At 38.0% G+C, this 23967-nt stretch overlaps 1 protein-coding gene across 3 annotated transcripts in view; it reads left to right on the forward strand.

Annotated features, from left to right (window-relative positions):
- The window catches only part of OXCT1 (3-oxoacid CoA-transferase 1), a 148672-nt gene that overhangs the window by 114762 nt on the left and 9943 nt on the right, over window positions 1-23967 (forward strand). For 2 of the 3 annotated variants that reach the window (XM_004058907.4, XM_055367534.2), the window contains exons 14-15: window positions 1881-1970; window positions 14328-14408. In XM_004058907.4, the coding sequence (XP_004058955.1) occupies window positions 1881-1970; window positions 14328-14408 (171 nt within the window). The remainder of the gene's footprint in view (window positions 1-1880; window positions 1971-14327; window positions 14409-23967) is intronic. The other variant, XM_055367533.2, reaches the window with a different exon arrangement.

Here is a 23967-nt window from a genome sequence, read left to right on the forward strand (position 1 = left end):
GAGTGAAGGCTATTCACTTATATTGAGTCAAGAGTGTTTTTAACAAAAACAGACATGCTTGGTCTACCATGTTTCATAGTGTGTTATATTCTTGCCAGCACAGTGGTTTGTACCCTGCAGGGCCTCTATACATATTTCTAAACTAATTGACAGTAATTTAAAATGTATAAATCAGATTCATCTAAATTGGGCAGGCTTCCTTCTTGTTAGAGGCTGTCATAAGTTTTTACCTATGTAACCATTTTGTCACAGGGGACAGAATTTGCCTGTGGTATATTCTAATTCAGGGACTTTTTTTTAATTCAAGGAGTTGTTAACTCTCTAGCTTGGTTTCTGGTTTTCTTTGGCTGCTGCCTTTTCATTCTTCCAGCGCTCGCCCCCTCAGTCTGCCAAGGACACTATGTATAGAAACTGAGACTGCCTGGATGTTCTTACCATAGCAGATTGACACATTTTATCATAGGGTTGCTTTAGTGTCTTTTGTTGCTCTACAAATCTCAAACTTTCTCATTAGAATTTGATAGGCATTGATTGCTTCCATCTCTGACTTATTTATATTTTGTACGATATCAATGTTCTCTACAGAAATATTATGACCAACTTAATAAATTGGCCCCAGTTTATTAGGGTTGCAGCTAAGAATGAAGGCATTGCTTATAGAAGTTTAAAAGTATGCATTTCCACATTATGTTCTGCTTCAAACGGTCTGAAACCAGGCTTATTTTGTACTCTGCACTTCTCTCCCCTGCCACCCTCATCCCTTGCCCCCCAGCTGTTGCCAGCTGCCATCTATCTTATTTACTGACGGATTCCAAACCACAAAAATGTGGTGACTACTTCTTTTCTTCATACTGCTCATCTAATTCATGTTCATGTTCTGTTTCATTGACCTGTAAAATGTCTCCGAAATCATGGAATTCGAGACCATGTTTTAAAGCCATGTTGAGTGCATTTCTTGATCTCCTTATAGCTCTAACATTATCAGAAAGGAGCTAAGAGCCCTCTAAGACTTTACTGGCAAATCAGCAAGAGGACTTGGGCTAAAAAATAAATAAAATTTTAAGGAGATTTCAGTTCAAAGACATTTCTCCTCAATATACTTGAGTAAGAATCATTTTATCATCTCTGGAAACACTTGCTTTTTCCAGAACTCTGTAACCAGGAGACAGAATAGACGGACTTTTTCAGAGCATGTGGTACAGAGAAGGTGGTTGGTAAAAGTATAATGAATGAAGGGATGGCCAGATGATCAAAAATAGAATGATAATGGTGAAATGATCCTGAACTCTGTTTCTGTGTTCTGTTTTTGCTTAGCAAGAATGTTTTTTATTTTATTTTTCTAAGCACAAGATAAATGCCAAGTGTTAGAAAGACAGAGCCATCTTTCATATTAGCCATTACTAGAAAAACACCATTAATGCCTCAGCCTACTACTACATAATGGAATTTTAATCTGCAGGAAATCCAAGAGTACTTTAGAAAGTGCCCTTAATTGAAGACTCAGTAGAGTTGATTGTGTTTAAAAAGAAGTGGATGTCAGGGGTGTTTGGATTTCAATCTGATAGTGTAATAATAGTAATGTCCCAGAATTCTGGAAAGGTTTTTAATTTTTTTTTTCCACTGATTGTCTTATTGCTAAAATGTCAAGAAAATCATATTAGCCACACTTAATAAAAGTGATGTAATGTTTATCCTGAACTTTATCCTTCAACCACAGAATAATAGAGTGACAGAATATTAGGTTATAGAACTTCAAGCACTAAGCAATGAAGGACAGTGAGTTTTTAATGATTCTAGTAGCTTATTTTTGCAAGTTAATTTTGTTCTGGCACATACAAAAGAAGTGAAAGATACAGAGCTATTTATTTTTTGTTTTGCAGGGGAAGATGGTGAAAGGAATGGGAGGTGCTATGGATTTAGTGTCCAGTGCCAAAACCAAAGTGGTGGTCACCATGGAGCATTCTGCAAAGGTAACATGTACTGTGCTCCCCAAATACTGCTTTTGGAAATTTGCAATACATCAAAACCCAGTGTACCACCAGGTCACCTAACTGTGGATTTTATTTTCTCTGGCTCATTCAAGGTGATAGCATTTACATTTGAGAGAGAAAGATGACAAAAACAGTTATTTATTATTTATTTAGCTAAATGGTTAACTTTGAGTGAAACCAAACATCAGCATGTTCTTCAAATATTTGTCCTGCATACATATTAAAAGTAAAAGCTTTATGCATACATATTAAAAGTAAAAGCTTTAATATCTCCAAAGGAAGTGAAAAGATGTCTGTATGGATGTATTGATTCAGGTTTTAAGATGATTATAGTGGTTGCTATCTGTGCGTGAAATGAAAAGCCACAACAGAACATACATCTTAACAACAGTTATTTTCAAATGGACCATATGGCCTTCAAAGCTGTGAGGTGCCGTATCCAGAAGATGTTACAAAATAATGGACTAGGTGATAGCTCTGAAAGGTATTATACTTTTATTTTGATAAATCATTAAATATTTGAGTGCCTGTTACATGCTAGGCATGCTAGGATGTGGCAGTGACCAAAACTGAACAAAAATTACTGATCTCATGAAGCTTACATTCAGTCTTTTTCTTCTTCCTTCACATTGCAATAATAATAGCTACCATTTTTTAGTGTTTACTGTGTGCCAAGAATACACCAAGCTCTGTGTATATGTATGGGCCCATGAACTTGATATAAGTGCTCTTAGTATGTCCAGAAACAGAGCTTTAGAGAGGTTAAGTAACTTGCCCGAAGTTCTGTTAGAACTAGTAGAACTCTGATTAGACCTGGTGTCTCTGATTCCAAAGCCCAGTTGTCTCACCAAGGAGCTATCAGTGTAAGTTTCTTCCTTGTTCCTGACTCAGTGTCTTTGGACGAACTGAGCTTAATTGCCTTCCTAACCTGAACCCATTGGCTTCTACTGATTTGAAAAGTTGATATTGAATGCTTTCTTCATCTTCTTTGCCTTCTCTTCATCCTCCTTTATTCTTTATCATTCTTAGTTTTAAAATCTACCTCTTCTCACTTTGAGACCTGCTAATCTGAGTGGAAATGACAGTTCATTTGCCCTCTTTTTGTTTAGTGATGCAGCATTATGTTAAAGCACGGAACTAGAAGATTCACATCCCACCCGCTTCCCCTGGGAAAGTTTGGTTACAGAGAAATATGTACCACAAAATGATTTTGTTGTGAAAACAGCTATAAATATGTGCTATCATAAATTGTTGAGTAAACAGTGGGAGGTGAGCAGTGGTGCATAAATATGGAATAATAGAAATGGTACCAGCACAGGTGACTTCTGAGAATGCCTTGCAAAGCATCCAAAATACTTCATTTCAGAGGCAAGAGGATGCCAAGCATGCAAATCAAATCCAAATCTTTTCTGGAAAATAATGTCTATTTGGAAAAAACTCTTTCAGACTTTCTTTTTGTTGTGAACCTTAATATTGACACACGAAGGCACTGAAGTTCAACTTATTTTAGTTTATTTTTGTGTATTTGTTTTCAAAACATTAGGCCTATATTTTGCAAATTCTTTTCTTCCACCCAAGTCCTTTCTTTCTCCTCAGCTGGAATTTCTGATAGAGGAAAATAAATGATGCCACCAACTTCAGACTAGAAATATCTTATTAAAGCTTTCCACAGAAGAAAGATCATATTTTTTTACCTCTTTCCTTCTCTCAGTGGGGAAATTAGCACTGAGTTTTAGAACAGAATTGGAATGAGGTATTTTTCCGTAGTTTCATTTCAACAAACCAATAAAACAATGTACTTATGATTAAAATAATAGTAATGATTTATTCACAGTAAACAGTTAACCTTTGAAAAATAATCAACAGTTTCTCTTCTCACACATTTTACTTGTGGCCCTCGAATATGTAGCTGCTACTATTTTGTTCACCTGGACTCATGGTTACTGGCCCAGCTCAAGGGAAGACAGGGAACCTGCTATTTCTTTTTTGCATCTTTTGCTTTGGTTAAAAGTTGAGAGGAGCTGGAAAAGAGGTAGGGAAGAGAGTTTTTTCACTCCTGGTAACCTCTTCAGTTAAGAATCTGTTCTTTTAGACATGCCAGGTAACTTCTGCTGCCTTATGATTAAGTGAACAGCCTAGGGGAGCAATCTCTAGAGTTTTGTAAGACATGGGAGTAAAGTTTGCAAAGAAGGATTAAAACCTGAGAAATATAGTCTTGTATTCTTGTGCTGCTGTTTTGCTGTTGTTGTTGTTTTTTTTTTTCTGTAAGTGGATGGAGCTATTAACTGGTTTTCGGGTAGGGCTATCTATTTCCTTATCGATAGGGTTACAGTTAATTTACAGGTTGTTTATAAATATAGCATTGCTTGACTTTGTAAAAATGTGTTTTTTGTTGTTGTTTTAATAAGACAAAGGAAACTCTTGCAACCAGTTACTGCCTTTAGTTCAGACTCCAGCAGCTTCTAAAACCTGAGACCTGGCTACCTACGGGTGCTGCTCTGGAGTAACACCTGCCCTCAGACTACCTCTGCAACGTATGTCAGGCACACGGGTCAGACTGGCATTGTAACTTGATTTTCATTTGAGCCTAGACATCAGAGTTACAGGCAAAGTTTTGAAGTAGGCAAAGTTTTTTTTGGTGTCCAGCCACCTTTCTTCTTAAGCTTCTTTTTCATTTTTGGGTATATCTTATCTTCTGCCCTTTAAAAATGTGAAGAAAGGAAAGGAGTAACAATCTGAGTTCTTACCAGGTGGAGGTGCTGTGCTTGGCACTGCATATGCTTAATCTCATTGATCCTCTGAAGTAAGATTGAGATATGGGTATTAAGAAGCTTATCCAGGAAAGTGACAGAGCTGGAATTTGATTCAGTGTGGTGCAGCCTGTGTTCATACTGCACCATGCCACATCCTCACAAAGCTACCTCTGCACCAGCCTCCCACCCACATCTGCCCTTTCAGGAAGCTTCAGGTTTTTTTTTTTTTTTTTTTTCATTTTCCATGGACAAAGCTCTCTTTGCTTAGGTGAGACTTACATCAGCAATATGTTTAAAAGAAAATCCAAAACTCTAATTATATCTTCTAATACCTATCTCCATTTCTTCCTTTTTGCATTAGACTCCTCCCTGTTTTATCTGGGCACTCAGATAAACCCAGTGACTGGCTACATTTCCTAGCCTTCCTGTGCATAGATACATCCATGCTACCAAGTTTGGGTCAGTGGGATTTGAGTATTTATGATGTATGTAATTTCTGAGGTATGTCTTTAAAGTTAAAGCCAATTGCATTAGATTTTCTATGCCCCCTCTGTCTGATAAAGGCCTTGACTGCAGCAGCAGCCTTGGGTACAAACCTGTAAACCATGTGCTGCGGGTTGCAGAGCTGCCTCCACCACTTGTATCCATAGATAGATTCCCCATTCCTTCCTTTATGGGTTCCCTCCAGAACTCTTTATAATGCCCTCTGCTCTGCAGCCTTCTAAGGTGCCAGCTGAATCTTTGGTACTAACTACTATTTTTCATTCAGTGGCTCATTAATCATTTTTCCACCCTAGAATCTTCTGATCAGCCATAGAACTATATTTCTAACTTCCTATTACACAACTCCACCTGGTTGTTCCACAGCCACCTCATCTACAACAAATTTTGCCAACTAAATCATCATTCCCCCTAAATATGTTCTGCTTATTTGGCCCAACTAGAGAAGTGATGATCTCCCAGCTATCATTTGGCAGGGCATCCATGGTCCCTCTCTGCCCCTACCCCTACGTACACCAAGCACTATAAATATTGCATCAATGTGACTCTTGTAGTCTGCTCCCCACTATATATTTCTACTCTGTTTATCCCTGTTAAGGCCTTCTTTACATCTGCATAGATCACTACTGCAGCATTCCAAAGGTCCCTGACTGCTGACTGCCCCTACGTCCTGGTAATCAAGCACACGACTGCCAGATTGACTAGTCTAAAACTAAAGCTAGATGAAGTTGTTGCTATTTAAAATCTGTAAACATAGTCAACACTGCTTGGTTCTACTTAGCCCATCTGCCTTTGCGATTCGCTCCCCAGCAGCCTATCTCATCCTTGCCCACAGAACTTAAGGTCTACTAAGATCTACAGAAAGGCATCATGGTGTTTCCCATTCTTAGGTGTTTGTACATTCAGTGCCCACTCCCTCTTTATCTGGCTTATTCCTACCTCTGTAAAATCATAGATGAATGAGCCAATGTTTTATGAATTTGCTGGTTTAGTTCCTTCTGTCCTCTCGACATTGTGAATGACCAAAGGAATATTCTTTGATGTTTTGTCTTGAATTTTGGTAAAATTACCTTCTGAGAATGTTAATTTACTTGTTTATTCAGACATAAAATATTTACTGAGGACTTGATATGTGCAAAGTACTATCATAGGCTCTGAGGAAATAAAAAAAGATATGGTCCTTCAGGCAGCCCAGTCTTATGGGGGCAGAGTCATGGAAATCAGTACTTAAGATGAAAGGTGAGCAAAGCAGAGCCTGCAGAACCTGGCATCTCATTCCCAGTTCCATTGTTAGGGAGCAACAAAGAGGCTTCCCATGGGATGTATGGAGTATTTGCAGGAGATCTGAGGGATGGGGCAGCTTGACAGGGATTAAGTGTTGCAGGAAATAAAAGAATAGACACTGGTGTGTGGGAGGATGGTGCATGTTAAGAGATTTATAATTAGGTCCCTCTTGTCAGAGAACAAAGCGAGAAAGGTTGAGTGGGAAAAAATATACTCACACTTAAACACACACAGTGGCCAGAGTGATTTTTTTCGCCAAAATGTAAATGGGATCATGCTACTTCTTTGTTGGCTCAAAAACCCTCAATGGCAGCTCAAAAACCCTCAATGACTTCCCATCTCACTTAGATTCAAGTCCAGAGTCCTTACTATTGTCTCCAAGACTTCCATGGTTTGTAGACTCCCCCTGCTTTGCCACCCCAACTGCCTCTCTGAATCTGTTATCTCTCTTGCCCACTTAACTTCACCCTCACTCACTTCCTGAAAGTTTCTAGAACATTGTAAGAATATCTTGCCTTGGGACCTTTGCATTTGTTATTCTTTATGCCTAGAATACTTTTTCCCAGCTATCCACATGGCTCACTCCCTCACTTCACTCAGACTCAAAATACCAGAGAAGCTTTCTTTGACTACCTTATTATATACAACAGAACTCTTCCGTCTTCAGACGATCCTTCCTCCCCCTTCTTCAGCAGAATGCAAACTCCATGAAGACAGGGGCTCTGTTATAAGCACCGAGTAGAACAGAGCCTTATTTACATCATGGCTCAATACATACTTGTTGAATTAATTTTTCAAGTAAACCAACCTTGAACATATAGAAAGCACTTCTAACTTTTCCAAGTTGTTACATGCTTCTGTCTCCATTTTATCATTATAATCCTCTCATGAGATGGTTCTTGATATTTTCTTTCTAGAGGCAGAATTTCATAGAGGTTAAGTAACCCAATAAAATAAAAAGTAAAACCAAGCCCAGAGTCCATGCATTCTGCCTCTGGGCTTCCTTTTCCTTTTGTTAAGCTTTTCTGCTGGCAAGCACCATTACCACTAACAACATGAAGAATCTGTTTTGTTCTCAATATCATGTACGGGAAACGTGTTCCTAAGTATAACTTTCAGACCACAAAAACAAAGGAATTCAGTTACTGTTGTCATTTAATGGCAACAAACAAAGCTTGGTTTCTTAATTTTGGAGACAAAAGGAGAACTCTATTACTAAAACAGGTTTAGATTTTTGTATTACAGTAGGAGGTCTGGATTCTGAAGGGATAAAAAGAATAATTGTTATGAAGTTGAGAATAAACCTGGTGAATGAAAGAATAAACCTTGTGTTTTTAAATTTGGATTACCTTAAGCTTATTAGTGTTAAAAAGTATACTCTTATATAGCTTCACTCACTCTCTCCTGGCTTGTGCTGCCTTTGTCATATAAACTGTAGCGATCTTTGTACTCATCTGCCCATCAGAACATATTTATAATTGTTGTTTTATGCAACTGTGTTTACAGTCTTGTAAAGGAAATGTTATATTTATGTATGTACCTTTATGTGTACCAATATTTGCTTTTAGGTGACCTTTTATATTTACCTTTCCTGCTGTTCTTTATTTCTTCACCTTGATTCAAATTATAGTCAAGTATCTTTTCATTTCAGCCTTTAATCTGTGTCTATAGCACAGGTCTCATATAGAGCTGAAAGCTATCTTATCTTGACTTCACTTTTTGTGGAGAAGAATTATAAAAGGTAAATGGAGTTTATTAATCCTGTTTATTTTGGATGAAATGTGTTATCAAAAGCCAACAAATATGAAGGCTTTTTAAGGAAAACCCTTTCTTGGGAGACATCCTTCAGATAATTTTCAGCAACATTGAAAAGTAGCTCAAAATGAAAGTATTCTTTTCTTAGGAGAATTCATAATTAATAAGAGTTTCAGCTAGCTTAATTTTTTTCTCATTTATAAAAGCGTATAATTCTTTCCTAGCTTCAATTAGAATATATAGTAGCCAGGTTCTGTTTGGGGAAAAAAATTCACCTTTAAAAAATATAAATCCTTACATGGTTTTGCCTTTTTATTTCACCTTTATGATAGAAATGCCTGCAAAAACGTTATAAAATGGGAGAAAAAAAGCAGAACACAGTCCAACAACTAGTAAAACTCTTTAAAATGTGTTACAGAATTTAATTAACCTTATCACTTTAAATTCTTTAGCTTTGCATTTATGTGCACAAGTCTCCACATTTTCTAAAATAAAAAGGAAAACTAATGCTAACAGAGGCTTTCTAAGGTACCACAACAGTTCATGAATGAAAAGAGAAAGTAATTCCTGCTGACTTCTGTGCTCTGCCCTCTGGAGGTTAGAGATCATAGGACGCAACCTTTAGAAAAAATAAGTATGTCTATGATAATGATTTTTATGATACAGTGTACAAGAAATGTATATGATACAGTGTATAAGGGGCCTTCTATTCTAAGATCTCAAAACCCTGAAGACCGTTTTTCAGGCAAATGGCTTGCTGTATCTACTGTTTCATTTGGCTAGTCTTCCCCTTGAGAATATCCCTGTAACCACAAACTTTTATTACCTCCATATATTACCTCCACATATCATTTGTAATAGCAAATGTTCTCTGCTTCTAAGTTAGCTGAGTCTGTCTACTGAAGTCCTGAGTGGATTGTCGGAAACCCTATAGTGTAGGCGCTGTATAAAGGTCAATCATATCCCATGAGGACAAATGCAGTGTGAGTAATCTCATTCTTTCCTTTTATTCTGTGTACCTTGATTTTCTTTATTTAGCAAATCCAGTTCTTTTCTTTTTTTAAAAAAATTAAATTTTTTAATTTTTGTGGGCACATAATAGGTGAATATATTTATGGGGTACATGAGATGTTTTGATATAGGCATATGGTGTGAAATAATCACACTGTGGAGAATGGGGTATCCATCTTCTCAAGCATGTATCTTTTGTGTTACAAATAATCCACCTACATCAGTTATAGTGATGTGACAGTCATGTATTTTGTAATACAGCATTTCCCATTATTGTATTTGTGTGTGTATGTGGTATGCTTGATTTAAGCATTGAGATTAAGTGGGAGAAGGAAAGAGCAAGGGTGTTGATAATCAGGCTTCATCCATGATATTTTGGCAAGCCCAAAGATAGACCTGCCATTGGCTTCCTTGTTCTACCAGACAAAGTATTTAATATTCTCTTGCCAAGAATATTAAATTAAAAGAATATTAAATTAAAAGAAGAATATTAAATTAAAAGAAGCCCTTGTAGTCCTTCTTTTCAGCAAATTATGGCAAGTGCCTTTAAGCTTTAGAAGGGAGCAGGTGGAAGAGGTAAAATAACTATAATTCACTGTTTCTCTCTTAACTTTCACATTTGTATGTTTTGGGCTACAGTCCTAAAGTGTCTTTGCTGCTTCCTTTTATCGCACCTTTATCTGTCTTCCCAAAGTCTTATAAGCCCCGTCATGTGCCTCTGCTAGCTGTGCTGCTTCTAGTGAGCTCAGAGATACTAGGAATGTACGAGTACTATCTTAGAACTAGAAAGGCAGCCCCTAGTGGTCAATAGACATTAGTCACATGGCATTTTATAGCTCCCCTCTGGAGTTCCTTGAATCAGAAATGCAGCCTTTATTGATCACTGTAGTTTGCCTAATGTTCTACTCATGGCTGTACATATGAAGAAAAATAGTCTTAGCTTAGTGAGCTCAGCATCTAGTGGAGGTGGTGGCAAGAGGTCAACATGTGAAGGGAGGAGGAAGCACAGGAGCACCCAGGAGGGCCACAGACTGGGGACACCCATGGGAACATGACTGCAGCACCAGATGAGGATGCTGGATGAAGGTTTTCCTAGGCAAGATGGTGTCTGAGCCAACTCCTGAATAGGAAGGGTGTTGCCGTTTGAATCTGGGGTGATGAGGTATGTGGTGGTATGTGTTCCGGGTAACAGGCAGCATGAACAAAAGCTGAAAGGCTTGGTCTTTTTAGGAGCAAGCAAATCCCAGAACTTGCCTTCTGTGTAGTTGATCATTAGGGCTTTGCCAAAGAAAGTACCTGAGAGAAAAAATGTGTGCACGCGTGTGTGTCTGTGTGTGTGTGTGTGTGTATGTCTGTGTGTGTGTGTGTGTATTGCAGCCACATTTAACAAGCACTTAACAGAAAAGATGAGCATGAAATGAGGTTTTGTATAAAGCACAGTCTTAAAGATTTCAGGTGAATGTGTTGACATGAAATGCAAGAAATCATTCTGTTGTGATAAAGAGCTTATTTGGATTTGGGATTAAGTTCATTGCAATAACATGAAACTTATTGTTATGATAGCAAAGGGATTTATTACTATTTAACTAGAGTTGTTTAATACTGCAGAACTTAGGCCCAGGATTTTATTCAGACATCTAAAGAATTAAAGAGATCACCAAGAAGCAAGCAATAGAAAGTACTAGAGTGTTTAGTCACTTGAAAATGGTGAATTACCCTATGTATTGCTCGAGGCCTGTAAGTGCTGAAGGAGAAAGAGAAAGATTAGGGAAGCTGATGCAGGAAAGAAGGTAGATGTTCACCAAAGGTTGTGATGAAGTTAATAAGTAAGGGCATATTGAAATCAGGAGCCTCAGGACTAGTCAGTTTTTTTTGTTTTTGTTTGTTTGTTTGTTTGTTTGAGACCAGTTCTCTTTGTTGCCCAAGCTGGAGTGCAATGGCATGAGCATAGCTTACTACAACCTCCTGGGCTCAAGCAGTCCTCCTACCTTGGCCTCCTGAGTAGCTGGAACTACAGGCACGCACAGACACAACTGGCTAACTTTTAAAATTTTTGTAGAAATAGGGTCTTGCTATGTTGCCTGGGGTGTTCTAGAACTGCTGGCCTCAAGTGATCCTCCCACCTCAGCTTCCCAAAGTGCTGGGATTACAGGTGTGACCCATGCCACCATGCACAAAGGATTTTTAATGCTATGCTTTGTATCTATTTCTCTGCCTTTTCTGACAACCTTTCACGAGGAAGGAAAGAAACGCAATATATAAGCATGAATGAGATCCGCGTAACCCTGTATATTTGCACATAGATTCAACCCACCCTAGTTTATTGCAGTTTTAGAACATTTCATTTGATCCTACAATGATCAGGTAAGGAGGATAAAGCAAAGGATAAGAGAGAACTATGGCACAAAGAATTTAAGGGACCACAAAAATTGTATGGCAGAACTAAGACTACAAACCTGGTCTTTGGACTCCTAGTAGAGTGCTCTTTGCTCCCACACCATACTGCATTCCTTTACTAGGATTTATTTTTAAATGCTAAAACCTCAGCACTTGTTCCTCCTTTGTGAGTCACTAATATATGCAGCTGCCATAGCACACTGTAGGGCTCAGCCCACCATATTTAGAATAGAGTGCTAACATGGGAGCTAGTCATATTTTGGTTTCATAGCTAACCTTTTATTGAATATTGAAATTGTGACATTTTAAAATCTTTCTGCATCTCATTTTCTTTTTCCTTGATCTGTGTTATGTCTTGGCACTATAAATGTGAATGGAATCATCTAGCTCCATTGTTCTAACAGGAATACATTTGGTGCCAGTTTCTTAGGAGAGCCGTATGGTTTGCCCCCAAATTTGTGTTGTGTTTTCACTAGTTTTATGTGTCTCAGGAATTGTATTTAGGCCATTTTCTACATAATCCTCTGTCAGACTTCATATAGGAACTTAATTTCCTCGCAGGTTATAGAAATATTAATTATGGATTGTATAAAAACAGTACCAGCTAACATTCATTAAGCACTAAGTGCTGGACCCTTGCATTTCATGTAGAACTTACCGAATCTTTCAAGGTAGGGTGGATGGAGAAGCATGGGCATGTGGCTCTTACAGATACAGTGGGGGGCATGGCCAGGTTTTACACACAGGTCCTTTGGCTCTAGTCCATGCACTTAACCACTATGCTATAGTGTGTATGCAGAGAATGGTCTAGAAAAAGGTCTCCATTGGTAGGGCACAGCCAATTCTGTCAGTTGAAATCCTTGATTCCTCCTAAAATGAAGTTGATTGTTCATTAAAATCCAAGTGGCTGCTTTCATGCCAGATGTAGATCTTGCTCAAATAATGAGAACTAAGTAAGAGCTCCTTGCAGAAAATGTTCTTCAGTGGCTGGCAGATAGTTCACTTTGTTTGAAGTCGGGCCCAGAATTCATTGTGACCTGCCTTGATTTATATTAAATGTAAGGAGACCTGACAACTGTAGAAGTTCGAATATTTGTCATTAATTTCAGCTGTTTAATTAATTTAGCTTCTGTGTCGTGCAGAATTTGAAATTTTAAAAGAAAAATAATTAGAAGTGAAGTGAAAATGAAGCTTTATTTCTGCAACTATAAATTTTCATATACAGTAAGATCTGGAAACATATGAATTGTTTTAAAAGGTGTTATGTCAACTTACTTCATATGTATTTAGCACCAGGTTTGTCTGAACTAAAGTAATAGTTTTTTTAAAAATCTATCCAAGATTCCCAATTTACCTCCGTTTCTTTTCCCATTCATTCTTATATGCCTTTATTCAAAAACTACTGAATGTCTTTTATTCCCTGCACTGGCTTAAGTACATTAAAGCCCCTTAATTACTAGTGCATTGCTGAGTTGGCAGGCTATCACAAGGAATGAAATCGTAATGGAGTCCACCTATCTGAAATTCATAGCCTCTGCCCATATACTTAGCCTGACACCAGTTTTGGGAGAGATATAAACTAGATAGTAGGTGTGCATTTAAGCAGGTAAAACATTGAGATGGCTAAGGACGATAGTGGCGTCACATGTGGTACATCACATCAAAAAGAAAGCAATAAAAGCATTTTGTCATTTTTGGAGAAGATCTAGAATATGTTAGAGTAGCTGTCAGCCCCAAGGGAGACAGTAATTTAGGCTCCTGGTGCTTGACTCTTAAAAAGTAGCTTAATCATGAACAGAAGAAAATGATCTGAAGATCAGATCCTCAGAGCCAATGTTTCAACTGTGTTCCTCAGACATGCCTCAGAGGCCAGTTCTACATTGCAGGTGGGAGGAGGGGCTGGAGGAGGGAGTCAATGAATGAAAACATTTTTTCCACTTTTAGTTTTTCTTAAGTCTTCCTCTGCCACAATAGGAAATGAGTAGATACTGTTTAAAATTGATTAATCAAGAAGTAGCATGGTAAACATAGTATTTTAAAAGTGGATATAAGAAGAAAATGTGTAGAAACCTAGAAGAAAATGCTAAAAAAAAAAAAAACAAAAAAACAAAAAACACACTAGAATGGATTCCAGTTAAGAGCAAGTCTAAGAGTGGGGAAGGGAGGCAAGGCACTGCTGTTTTCCATGTACATATTACTTTTTTAACAGATAAAGTATTTTTTTAAGAAGAGGACTTATGCATTTGTGTTCTGTATGTGCTTCGCATCCTGGGCAGATATCTGCTCACATTTTTAAAGGAGGCCATTCCTTGGAAGGGAAAAATAATCAGGATATTAGTGAAATTTCACATCAAATGATACAAGGGCTGAGGCTTGAGAAGTCAAATTTCTGGCAGGATGTTTCCCAATTAAATCATTTCTGCCTTTGGCCATTCATCTGGCATTCTCTAAATTATTGCAGGTACAGAAGCTGCCTCCAAAAAAAGAGTAAAAAATGTAACTGTGCAAAAATTCTGAAAGAGTCTTTACTTAGGAGACAATTTCTCTGATAGTTTCTGTTTATCTTATAGTTATGCCAATTCTAAATAAAAATTGCTCCCTAACTACTCTTTTTGATGTTTTCTTTTTAAAACAGGGAAATGCACATAAAATCATGGAGAAATGTACATTACCATTGACTGGAAAGCAATGTGTCAACCGCATTATTACTGAAAAGGTAAAAAGTGCTTTTTCTCCTATCTATTACCACGTTTTAAGTAAGCATTTTTAGAAAGTTTTGTTACCTTCTAAGAGTGTATTACACCAGTAGTCATAGGATTAATTTAGTCTGTGGGCAGAATGAATAGGAAAGCTCATCAATTTAATGTTTCTAAATGTAGAATTCTTTATGTGCAACTCTTTGGAAACATGCAAACAAAACTGAATCACTGTCCATGGTAACTTTGACAGTGTGCTATAATCAGAGAAAAGTTTTATTGATCTTTATATTTTGACTATTACAGTGTCAGGCTGGATGGTGATATATGCAAAGTTATGAATATATTATTTCTACCTTTTCTAAATCACAAGTAGAAATTTTTGGATTTTAAGAAATTCAGTGTAAGTTGGGTTTTTAATTGTTTCAGTGCAAATCGTAGTATAGGCCCCACAGTAAGCCAAGAAATGTATTCTGTTTCTTGCATGCTTTCTGCTCTCTTTTATAGAGTAGGGTTTCAAAACACACAGTGACTCTCTAGATTCTTGTTACTAGATGGAACATGTTGGTCAGTAGTACAACTGAAAGCTGCTCAGACCAGAGAAGCATCACCAGCAGCTGTCTGTCATCACCCTTCTGACTCAGATTTGAACCTAGTATGTCGGAATTACTTACTGCTTTTAAGTCAGCTGGGAGGGTGTGTTTTCTTGATTCAGTACCTTGAAGAAGCCACAAAACAGAATTATGTTTATCAGGTTCTTTTAGTGCTGTTCCATTTGCCAAGAACAATAGCATTAGTGTCTTGGCATTAATCTGACTCACTAACCTCACTGAGGTGTAACAGTGAGCACCCTAAAGCAGGCTTTGAAGTGGGCTAGGAGGCTTATTATTCCCAGAAGCCACTTTTAAGGGAGGTTCTGTCCTAAATGATGCCTTCCCCAGGACTACTTATGTGGAATGCCATGAAGGTAACATATAAAGAACAAGATAAAAGGGCAGAATATTTTATCCCACCATCTATTCTGAATCTTTACCATTTCTTGAATCCCCCTAAAACTATGAACAGGGATTGCTGAAAAGGATCCATTACTTTAAAGATAAAAGCAAAGCAATCTTTTACCCTGTTGGTTGTTTATTTTTAAATAAAGTGGTAGTCCTTCTAAAGATAATTCCAGAAACATTCTTCCTGTGGGTCCTCTCCTCCTTCCATCAGCCCTCTCCTCGTCTCCACATGTGCCCTGCCCTTGTTCTTACCAGTTCACTTCTTCTACCTGTCATAGCTCCCACTTGATCCTCGGCCTCCCCAAATACTGCCTGTCCTTTAAACCTAATGCATTTTCCCTCTTCATGATGAAGAGGTTTTGCACCATCATAGCACACAACAATTTATTCTCATAGTGGTCCACTGTTCATTTTGGCACTCATAATCTAATGTATTATTATGCTATAACTTACATTGATATTTAACTTTACTATCATTTTAAAAACTTTTGAACCAGATTGTTCCCAACAGTGTGCTACAGAAAGGAGGAAGGCAGAGTCTCTGTCCTAAAGGACAACATGGAAGAAGGGTGAGACACCAAACATCCAGCCTTGCCAGCAGTCAGAGTAATTGACATGATAAAGGCCATATGGAGACACACGCCAGATGCTAATCTAGGGACATAGAGAAAAGCTGCCCAGCAGTGTGGGCAGAGGTGTCAGGGAAAGATTTTTGGTGTTATTAAATACAAGCTTTTAACATATCTTGTGAAGCATTTCACAGTATGTACCTTTTCTCCTCTAGCCTATTTCTCTCTGCTTTAACTTTCTCCCTACTTGAGCCATGCTAAAATGCTGTGAACTACATTCCATTCTTCCCTGGACCATGTTCTTTTGAGACTTTGCACATCCTCTTTCTCTGTCTGGAACATTCTTCCCACCCCATCCATCTAGCTAATCTTCCCTAATCTAGCTAATCTAGCAAGTCTTCCCTATCCCTCCCCAAATTTTCTGGGTGCTTCTCTGAATCTTTGTACTTATCCTAACTTAGCACAAACCACTATACTGAAATAAACTCTAATCTCTGCCTGTCTGGCTCACCATTGTTTATCTAACACTTGGCACAGTGCCAACCCATACTCAGTGAATACTTGTGCTTTTCTTGCTGAAAAACTGGATTGATTGGTGAGCCTCGAAAGAGCAGTAGGAATTTCATAAGTTAGAAAACCAACAAGGACCTTCTGGAAAAAAGGAAGAAAACATGTAGCACAGAGGTATGAAGAAAACATGGCTTGTCCTATAACCTGCAAGTGGAACTGGTTGGAGCAAGGGCATGGCTGGATTCCGAAGGCTGAGGTGGAAAAGGCAGTGAGGGGTCAAATAATGGAGGGATGTAGATGTCTTGCTAAGAACTGTGGGTCTTATAAGGAAGGCAGTAAGGAACCCTTCAGTGATTTTGTTTTAAGGCTGGGGACACAATAAATTAGATTTGCATTAGAAAAAACACTGTAAGCTTTTATGTAAAGCGGGGAGAAAAGAGATAAGGCAGAAGCCAGTTAAGAGGATCCATAGACCTAGGCAAAAAATCTCAAAATTCTAAACCATAGGACAGATAGAGAGATTTGAAAGAGATTTAGGAGATGGACTCGACCTAACTTGATGAATTGCACATTGTTGGTAAGACAGAGGTGATTCCTAAGTTTTCTGACTAGAGAGAATAGTTGACCTGTGTATCCTTTAGGAAGCCCAGGATTGCAGGAGGAGAAGGGGGAGGATAATACAAGACATGAATAGGTTCAGTTTGGACAGCCTCAGTGTGATATTCTTGGGAATACCCAGTCAGATATTGCAATAAACAATTGGAGATTTGGATCTAGAGCTCACAAGAGAAGTCAGTATTGGAATAAACTTGCGGGTGTCATTAACATATGGGGATAATTGGAGCCTTAATTATAGATGACATTGTATAGCAAGAATGAGTAAAGAGAAGAGCATCTACGTCTGGAACTTTCGGTACGTTAAGGAAAGGAAGGTTGTGTGTTTATCACTATGCTCTGTGCATAGTAGGTGCTCAATAAATACTTGTTGAATGAGTAATGAGAATGCAGTGCCGTTAAGAGCAATGAAGGTCTCCAGCCCTCACTAACAGTGGACTAGAATGCCGTTATCAGATCCAGAGAAAATTCCATTCAGTTGCCCTTTGAAAGAGAATTTGGAGGATGCTATGACCTTGATTTCCTAGTTTTGACCTGCTGGAATGAGGTAATGAAAGATGTGTTCCTTGGTTCTGTTTATATGCTGGATTACATTTATTGATTTGCATATGTTGAACCAGGCTTGCATCCCAGGGATGAAGCCCACTTGATCATGGTGGATAAGCTTTTTGATGTGCTGCTGGATTCGGTTTGCCAGTATTTTATTGAGGATTTTTGCATTGATGTTCATCAGGGATGTTGGTCTAAAATTCTCTTTTTTTGTTATGTCTCTGCCAGGCTTTGGTATCAGGATAATGCTGGCCTCATAAAATGAGTTAGGGAGGATTCCCTCTTTTTCTATTGATTGGAGTAGTTTTGGAGGGAATGGTACCAGCTCCTCTTTGTACCTCTGGTAGAATTCGGCTCTGAATCCATCTGGTCCTGGACGTTTTTTGGTTGGTAAGCCATTAATTATTGCCTCAATTTCAGAGCCTGTTATTGGTCTATTCAGAGATTCAACTTCTTCCTGGTTTAGTCTTGGGAGGGTGTATGTGTCCAGGAATTTATCCATTTCTTCTAGACTTTCTAGTTTATTTGCGTAGAGGTGTTTATAGTATTCTCTGATGGTAGTTTGTGTTTCTGTGGGATCGGTGGTGATATCCCCTTTATCATTTTTTATTGCATCTATTTGATTCTTGTCTCTTTTCTTCTTTATTAATCTTGCTAGTGGTCTATCAATTTTGTTGATCTTTTCAAAAAACCAGGTCCTGGATTCACTGATTTTTTGAAGGGTTTTTTGTGTCTATTTCCTTCAGTTCTGCTCTGATCTTAGTTATGTCTTGCCTTCTGCTAGCTTTTGAATGTGTTTGCTCTTGCTTCTCTAGTTCTTTTAATCGTGAGGTTAGGATGTCAATTTTAGATCTTTCCTGCTTTCTCTTGTAGGCATTTAGTGCTATAAATTTCCCTCACACACTGCTTTGAATGTGTCCCAGAGATTCTGGTATGTTGTGTCTTTGTTCTCATTGGTTTCGAAGAACATCTTTATTTCTGCCTTCATTTCGTTATGTACCCAATAGTCATTCAGGAGCAGGTTGTTCAGTTTCCATGTAGTTGAGTGGTTTTGAGTGAGTTTCTTAATCCTGAGTTCTAGTTTGATTGCACTGTGGTCTGAGAGACAGTTTGTTATAATTTGTTTTTTTTACATTTGCTGAGGAGTGCTTTACTTCCAACTATGTGATCAGTTTTGGAATAGGTGTGGTGTGGTGCTGAAAAGAATGTATATTCTGTTGATATGGGGTGGAGAGTTCTGTAGATATCTATTAGGTCCGCTTGGTGCAGAGTTGAGTTCAGTTCCTGGATAGCGTTGTTAACTTTCTGTCTCGTTGATGTGTCTAATGTTGACAGTGGAATGTCCCATTATTATTGTGTGGCAGTCTAAGTCTCTTTGTAGGTCTCTAAGGACTGGGTGCTCCTGTTTTGGGTGCATATATATTTAGGATAGTTAGCTCTTCTTGTTGAATTGATCCCTTTACCATTATGTAATGGCCTTCTTTGTCTCTTTTGATCTTTGTTGGTTTAAAGTCTGTTTTATCAGAGACTAGGATTGCAACCTCTGCCTTTTTTTGTCAGAACCAACGACAAAAACCGCATGATTATCTCAATAGATGCAGAAAAGGCCTTTGACAAAATTCAACAACACTTCATGCTAAAAACTCTCAATAAATTAGGTATTGATGGGACGTATCTCAAAATAATAAGAGCTATCTATGACAAACCCACAGCCAATATCATACTGAATGGGCAAAAACTAGAAGCGTCCCCTTTGAAAACTGGCACAAGACAGGGATGCTTTCTGTCACCACTCCTATTGAACATAGTGTTGGAAGTTCTGGCCAGGGCAATCAGGCAGGAGAAGGAAACAAAGGGTGTTCAATTAGGAAAAGAGGAAGTCAAATTGTCCCTGTTTGCAGATGACATGATTGTATATCTAGAAAACCCCATCGTCTCAGCCCAAAATATCCTTAAGCTGATAAGCAACTTCAGCAAAGTCTCAGGATACAAAATCAATGTGCAGAAATCACAAACATTCTTATACACCAATAACAAACAGAGAGCCAAATCGTGAGTGAACTCCCATTCACAATTGCTTCAAAGAGAATAAAATACCTAGGAATCCAACTTACAAGGGACGTGAAGGACCTCTTCAAACCACTGCTCAATGAAATAAAAGAGGATACAAACAAATGGAAGAACATTCCATGCTCATGGGTAGGAAGAATCAGTATCATGAAAATGGCCATACTGCCCAAGGTAATTTATAGATTCAATGCTATCCCCATCAAGCTACCAATGACTTTCTTCACAGCATTGGAACAAACTACTTTAAAGTTCATATGGAACCAAAAAAGAGCTCGCATTTCCAAGTCAATCCTAAGCTAAAAGAACAAAGCTGGAGGCATCAGGCTACCTGACTTCAAACTATACTACAAGGCTACAGTAACCAAAACAGCATGGTACTGGTACCAAAACAGAGATATAGACCAATGGAACAGAACAGAGCCCTCAGAAATAATGCCACATATGTACAACTATCTGATCTTTGACAAACCTGACAAAAACAAGCAATGGGGAAAGGATTCCCTATTTAATAAATAGTGCTGGGAAAACTGGCTAGCCATATGTAGAAAGCTGAAACTGGATCTCTTCCTTACACCTTATACAAAAATTAATTCAAGATGGATTAAAGAGTTAAATGTTAGACCTAAAACCATAAAAACCCTAGAAGAAAACCTAGGCAACACCATTCAGGACATAGGCATGGGCAAGGACTTCATGTGTAAAACACCAAAAACAATGGCAACAAAAGCCAAAATTGACAAATGGGATCTAATTAAACTAAAGCGCTTCTGCACAGCAAAAGAAACTACCATCAGAGTGAACAGGCAACCTAGAGAATGGGAGAAAATTTTTACAATCTACCCATCTGACAAAGGGCTAATATCCAGAATCTACAAAGAACTCAAACAAATTTACAAGAAAAAATCAAACAACCCCATCAAAAAGTGGGTAAAGGATATGAACAGACACTTCTCAAAAGAAGACATTTAATGCAGCCAACAGACACATGAAAAAATGCTCATCATCACTGGCCATCAGAGAAATGCGAATCAAAGCCACAATGAGATACCATCTCACACCAGTTAGAATGGCAATCATTAAAAAGTCAGGAAACAACAGGTGCTGGAGAGGATGTGGAGAAATAGGAACACTTTTACGCTGTTGGTGGGACCATAAACTAGTTCAACCATTGTGGAAGACAGTGTGGTGATTCCTCAAGGATCTAGAATTAGAAATACCATTTGACCCAGCCATCCCATTACTGGGTATATACCCAAAGGATTATAAATCATGCTGCTATAAAGACACATGCACATGTGTGTTTATTGTGGCACTATTCACAATAGCAAAGACTTGGAACCAACCCAAATGCCCATCAATGATAGACTGGATTAAGAAAATGTGGCACATATACACCATGGAATACTATGCAGCCATAAAAAAGGATGAGTTCATGTCCTTTGTAGGGATATGGATGAAGCTGGACACCATCATTCTGATCATACTGTCACAAGGACAGAAAACCAAACACTGCATGTTCTCACTCATAGGTGAGAATTGAACAATAAGAACACTTGGACACAGGGTGGGGAACATCACACACTGGGGCCTGTTGTGGGGTGGGGGGCAGGGGAAGGGATAGCATTAGGAGATATACCTAATGATAAATGAAGAGTTAATGGGTGCAGCACACCAACATGGCACATGCATACATATGTAACAAACCTGCATGTTGTGCACAAGTACCCTAAAACTTAAAGTATAATAAAAAAATAAAATAAAGTAAAAGAAAGATGCGTTCCTCACCAGCACCTGGGCTGTGATTCACTGTTACCCATTATGTAAGCTTTTGTCATGGTGATAAAGTAATTAACATTTATCTCTTAGACAAAGTACTTTCAGTATTCTGGATAGTTGAACAATTTATTGTGACTTTTAGGTTTTAGTCTCCATTTTTGTCAATTTTTTGTTTGCACCTTATATCACTAAATGGAAAGTTTCCTAAATATTTCAAATGTAAGTTTCCTTTTTTAAATTATAGATACTTGGTTTTCTAATATATCTAATTAAGATTTGATAAATGTGTTAATAAGGTTTTTTTAAAAGCAATGTCAATTTGCCATAGATTTATTCTCCCTGATTACTGAAGCCTTAAATTTTTGATACCACAGTTATCTTCTCTCTAAATCATTTCCATGCCTGTTCTTAATAACATAATCCAGATGCTCTTTTTTTCTTATTTGTTCTTTTATAAATTGACAGTTGTTCAGAATGCAAGAAAAAGCAAATCATATGAATAGTGCTCCAGATACATTTTCTGCAAAGAAAGTGTTCATTTTAAAAAAATTTAATTGTCATTTTGGAATGAAGCAAGCTAATGAGTATACAAACATTCCTAAATTATCCATTTATTTTTTTCCTCTTGAAACACACATTTCTGCCAAAAAACTTTTTTGGAACATAAAATGTACAAGCAAAAAGAAAGTTTACTGAAATATTTTGTCTTACATTTCAACCCTCTTTTCCAGTAATGTCAACCAGGTTATCTGTGAATTCATCAGACAAACCAATAATGCAGTTATCACTGGTCCCAGCGATGTGTGTTTCTGGGGAAAAATATTAATCAACTGGAGTCAATAATTATTCCAGGGCTTTGATCTGGCATCACATATAAGTGAGATGTTAAGCTACTAAGGAGTAAAAAGTGAAAAAACTGCTTGTATGCTGCCCCCACTGTCTCAGGGATGGTGCTCAGAGTATGTTTTCTTATATTTGTCCTGTATCACAATCTTGGGAAGTACATTTTTATTATATATGTCTACAGATGCAAAGACAGGTTCACTAAAGGTTGCGTAACAGTTGTGCAGCAGAGTGGAATTCTCATTGAGCTCAAAGGCCAGGGTTCTTTTCTCTACGTGTTGCTGTGTCTTGATATTACCCTCCTAGTTAGGAGTGTATTCAAAAATGACAATTCAAGGTTTGACTTCCAAGCTAATTGAAAAATTGGTTAAGCGGTGGCTCACTCCTGTAATCCTTGCATCCCAAAGGAGGCCGAGGCAGGCAGGTGGATCACCTGAGGTCAGGAATTTGAGACCAGCCTGACCAACACGGTAAAACCTCATCTCTACTAAAAATACAAAAAATTAGTTGGATGTGGTGGGGCATGCCTGTAATCCCAGCTACTCGGGAGGCTGAGGCAAGAGAATCACTTGAACCCTGGAGGCAGAGGTTGCAGTGAGCAGAGATCGGGCCATTGCACTCCAACCTGGGTGACAGAGGGAGACTCTGTCTCAAAAAAAAAAAAAAAAAAAAAAAAAAAAATTCTAGGCCTGCAAATAATAGTTGAATTTAGGTTAACTGTAGAGGAGAGGAAAGCTCTGGGATGCATAACATTTTAGTCTGAGAAAGAGGAAACTAACCATGAGAACTGAAAGAGGGTACAGTGCTTAATATGCTGGAGGGTAACTATAGCATGGAGTTAAAGCCATAGGAGAAGCAGTTTTAGCTCTTAAGGTTTGAGCTTCCCTTCAGTAAACAATCTGCCTTGAAATAAGTGAGCCTCCTGCCACTGCAAGTATCTAAGCAGAACCCCATTGACTATCTGAGAAGAATGTTTTGAAGAATTCTTGGGTGGAAGGTTATATTAAGTGACCTTGTAGGTCACTTCCACTTGAGTTATATTTCTAAGTGTGAAAGCATGTGTTCTAAATCAGATACAACAGGTGGGGTCTATCTGCTGAGGTCAAGCCATACCAATTGGCACTACCAACACCTGATGTTACAGACCAGAATGATGGAATGTTTCAGGTGAGATTGGCTTTCTGGTGCTTGCCCTAAATATAAGCATCTTCATTTGATTTGCATAGCAAAGGGAGATTCCCATGCTCTTTTTTTTTGAGACTATATGTTTTACAGGACTTAAGGAGAATATTTTAAACAGTTACTTGCATGTCTTTCAGGACCAAGGTAGCTATCCTCTTATAATTACTCTTAGACACTTCAGAGCACCTTCTTCTGTTTCCTGTAATTCTTTACCCAATAGCATTTATAAACTTTTTTCCTATCATTCATGTGCTTTCACCTTCCAAATATTCCCTTTCTCTCTCCCTCTTTCTTCATTCCTTTCTTTGTTCAAATCATTATTAATCACTAATTGACCTTTGACCAAAAGTGTTAGACTTAACAAAAGGGAGGTAGTTTTTAAAAAACTGGTTGCAGTAGTAACAAATGCCATCCATGGTCAATGCTCATTTATTTTCTGGCATCAACACTGTTCCACAACTAAT

This window comes from Gorilla gorilla, chromosome 19, assembly GCF_029281585.2.
Source record: "Gorilla gorilla gorilla isolate KB3781 chromosome 19, NHGRI_mGorGor1-v2.1_pri, whole genome shotgun sequence".
NCBI classification, from domain to species: Eukaryota; Metazoa; Chordata; class Mammalia; order Primates; family Hominidae; genus Gorilla; species Gorilla gorilla.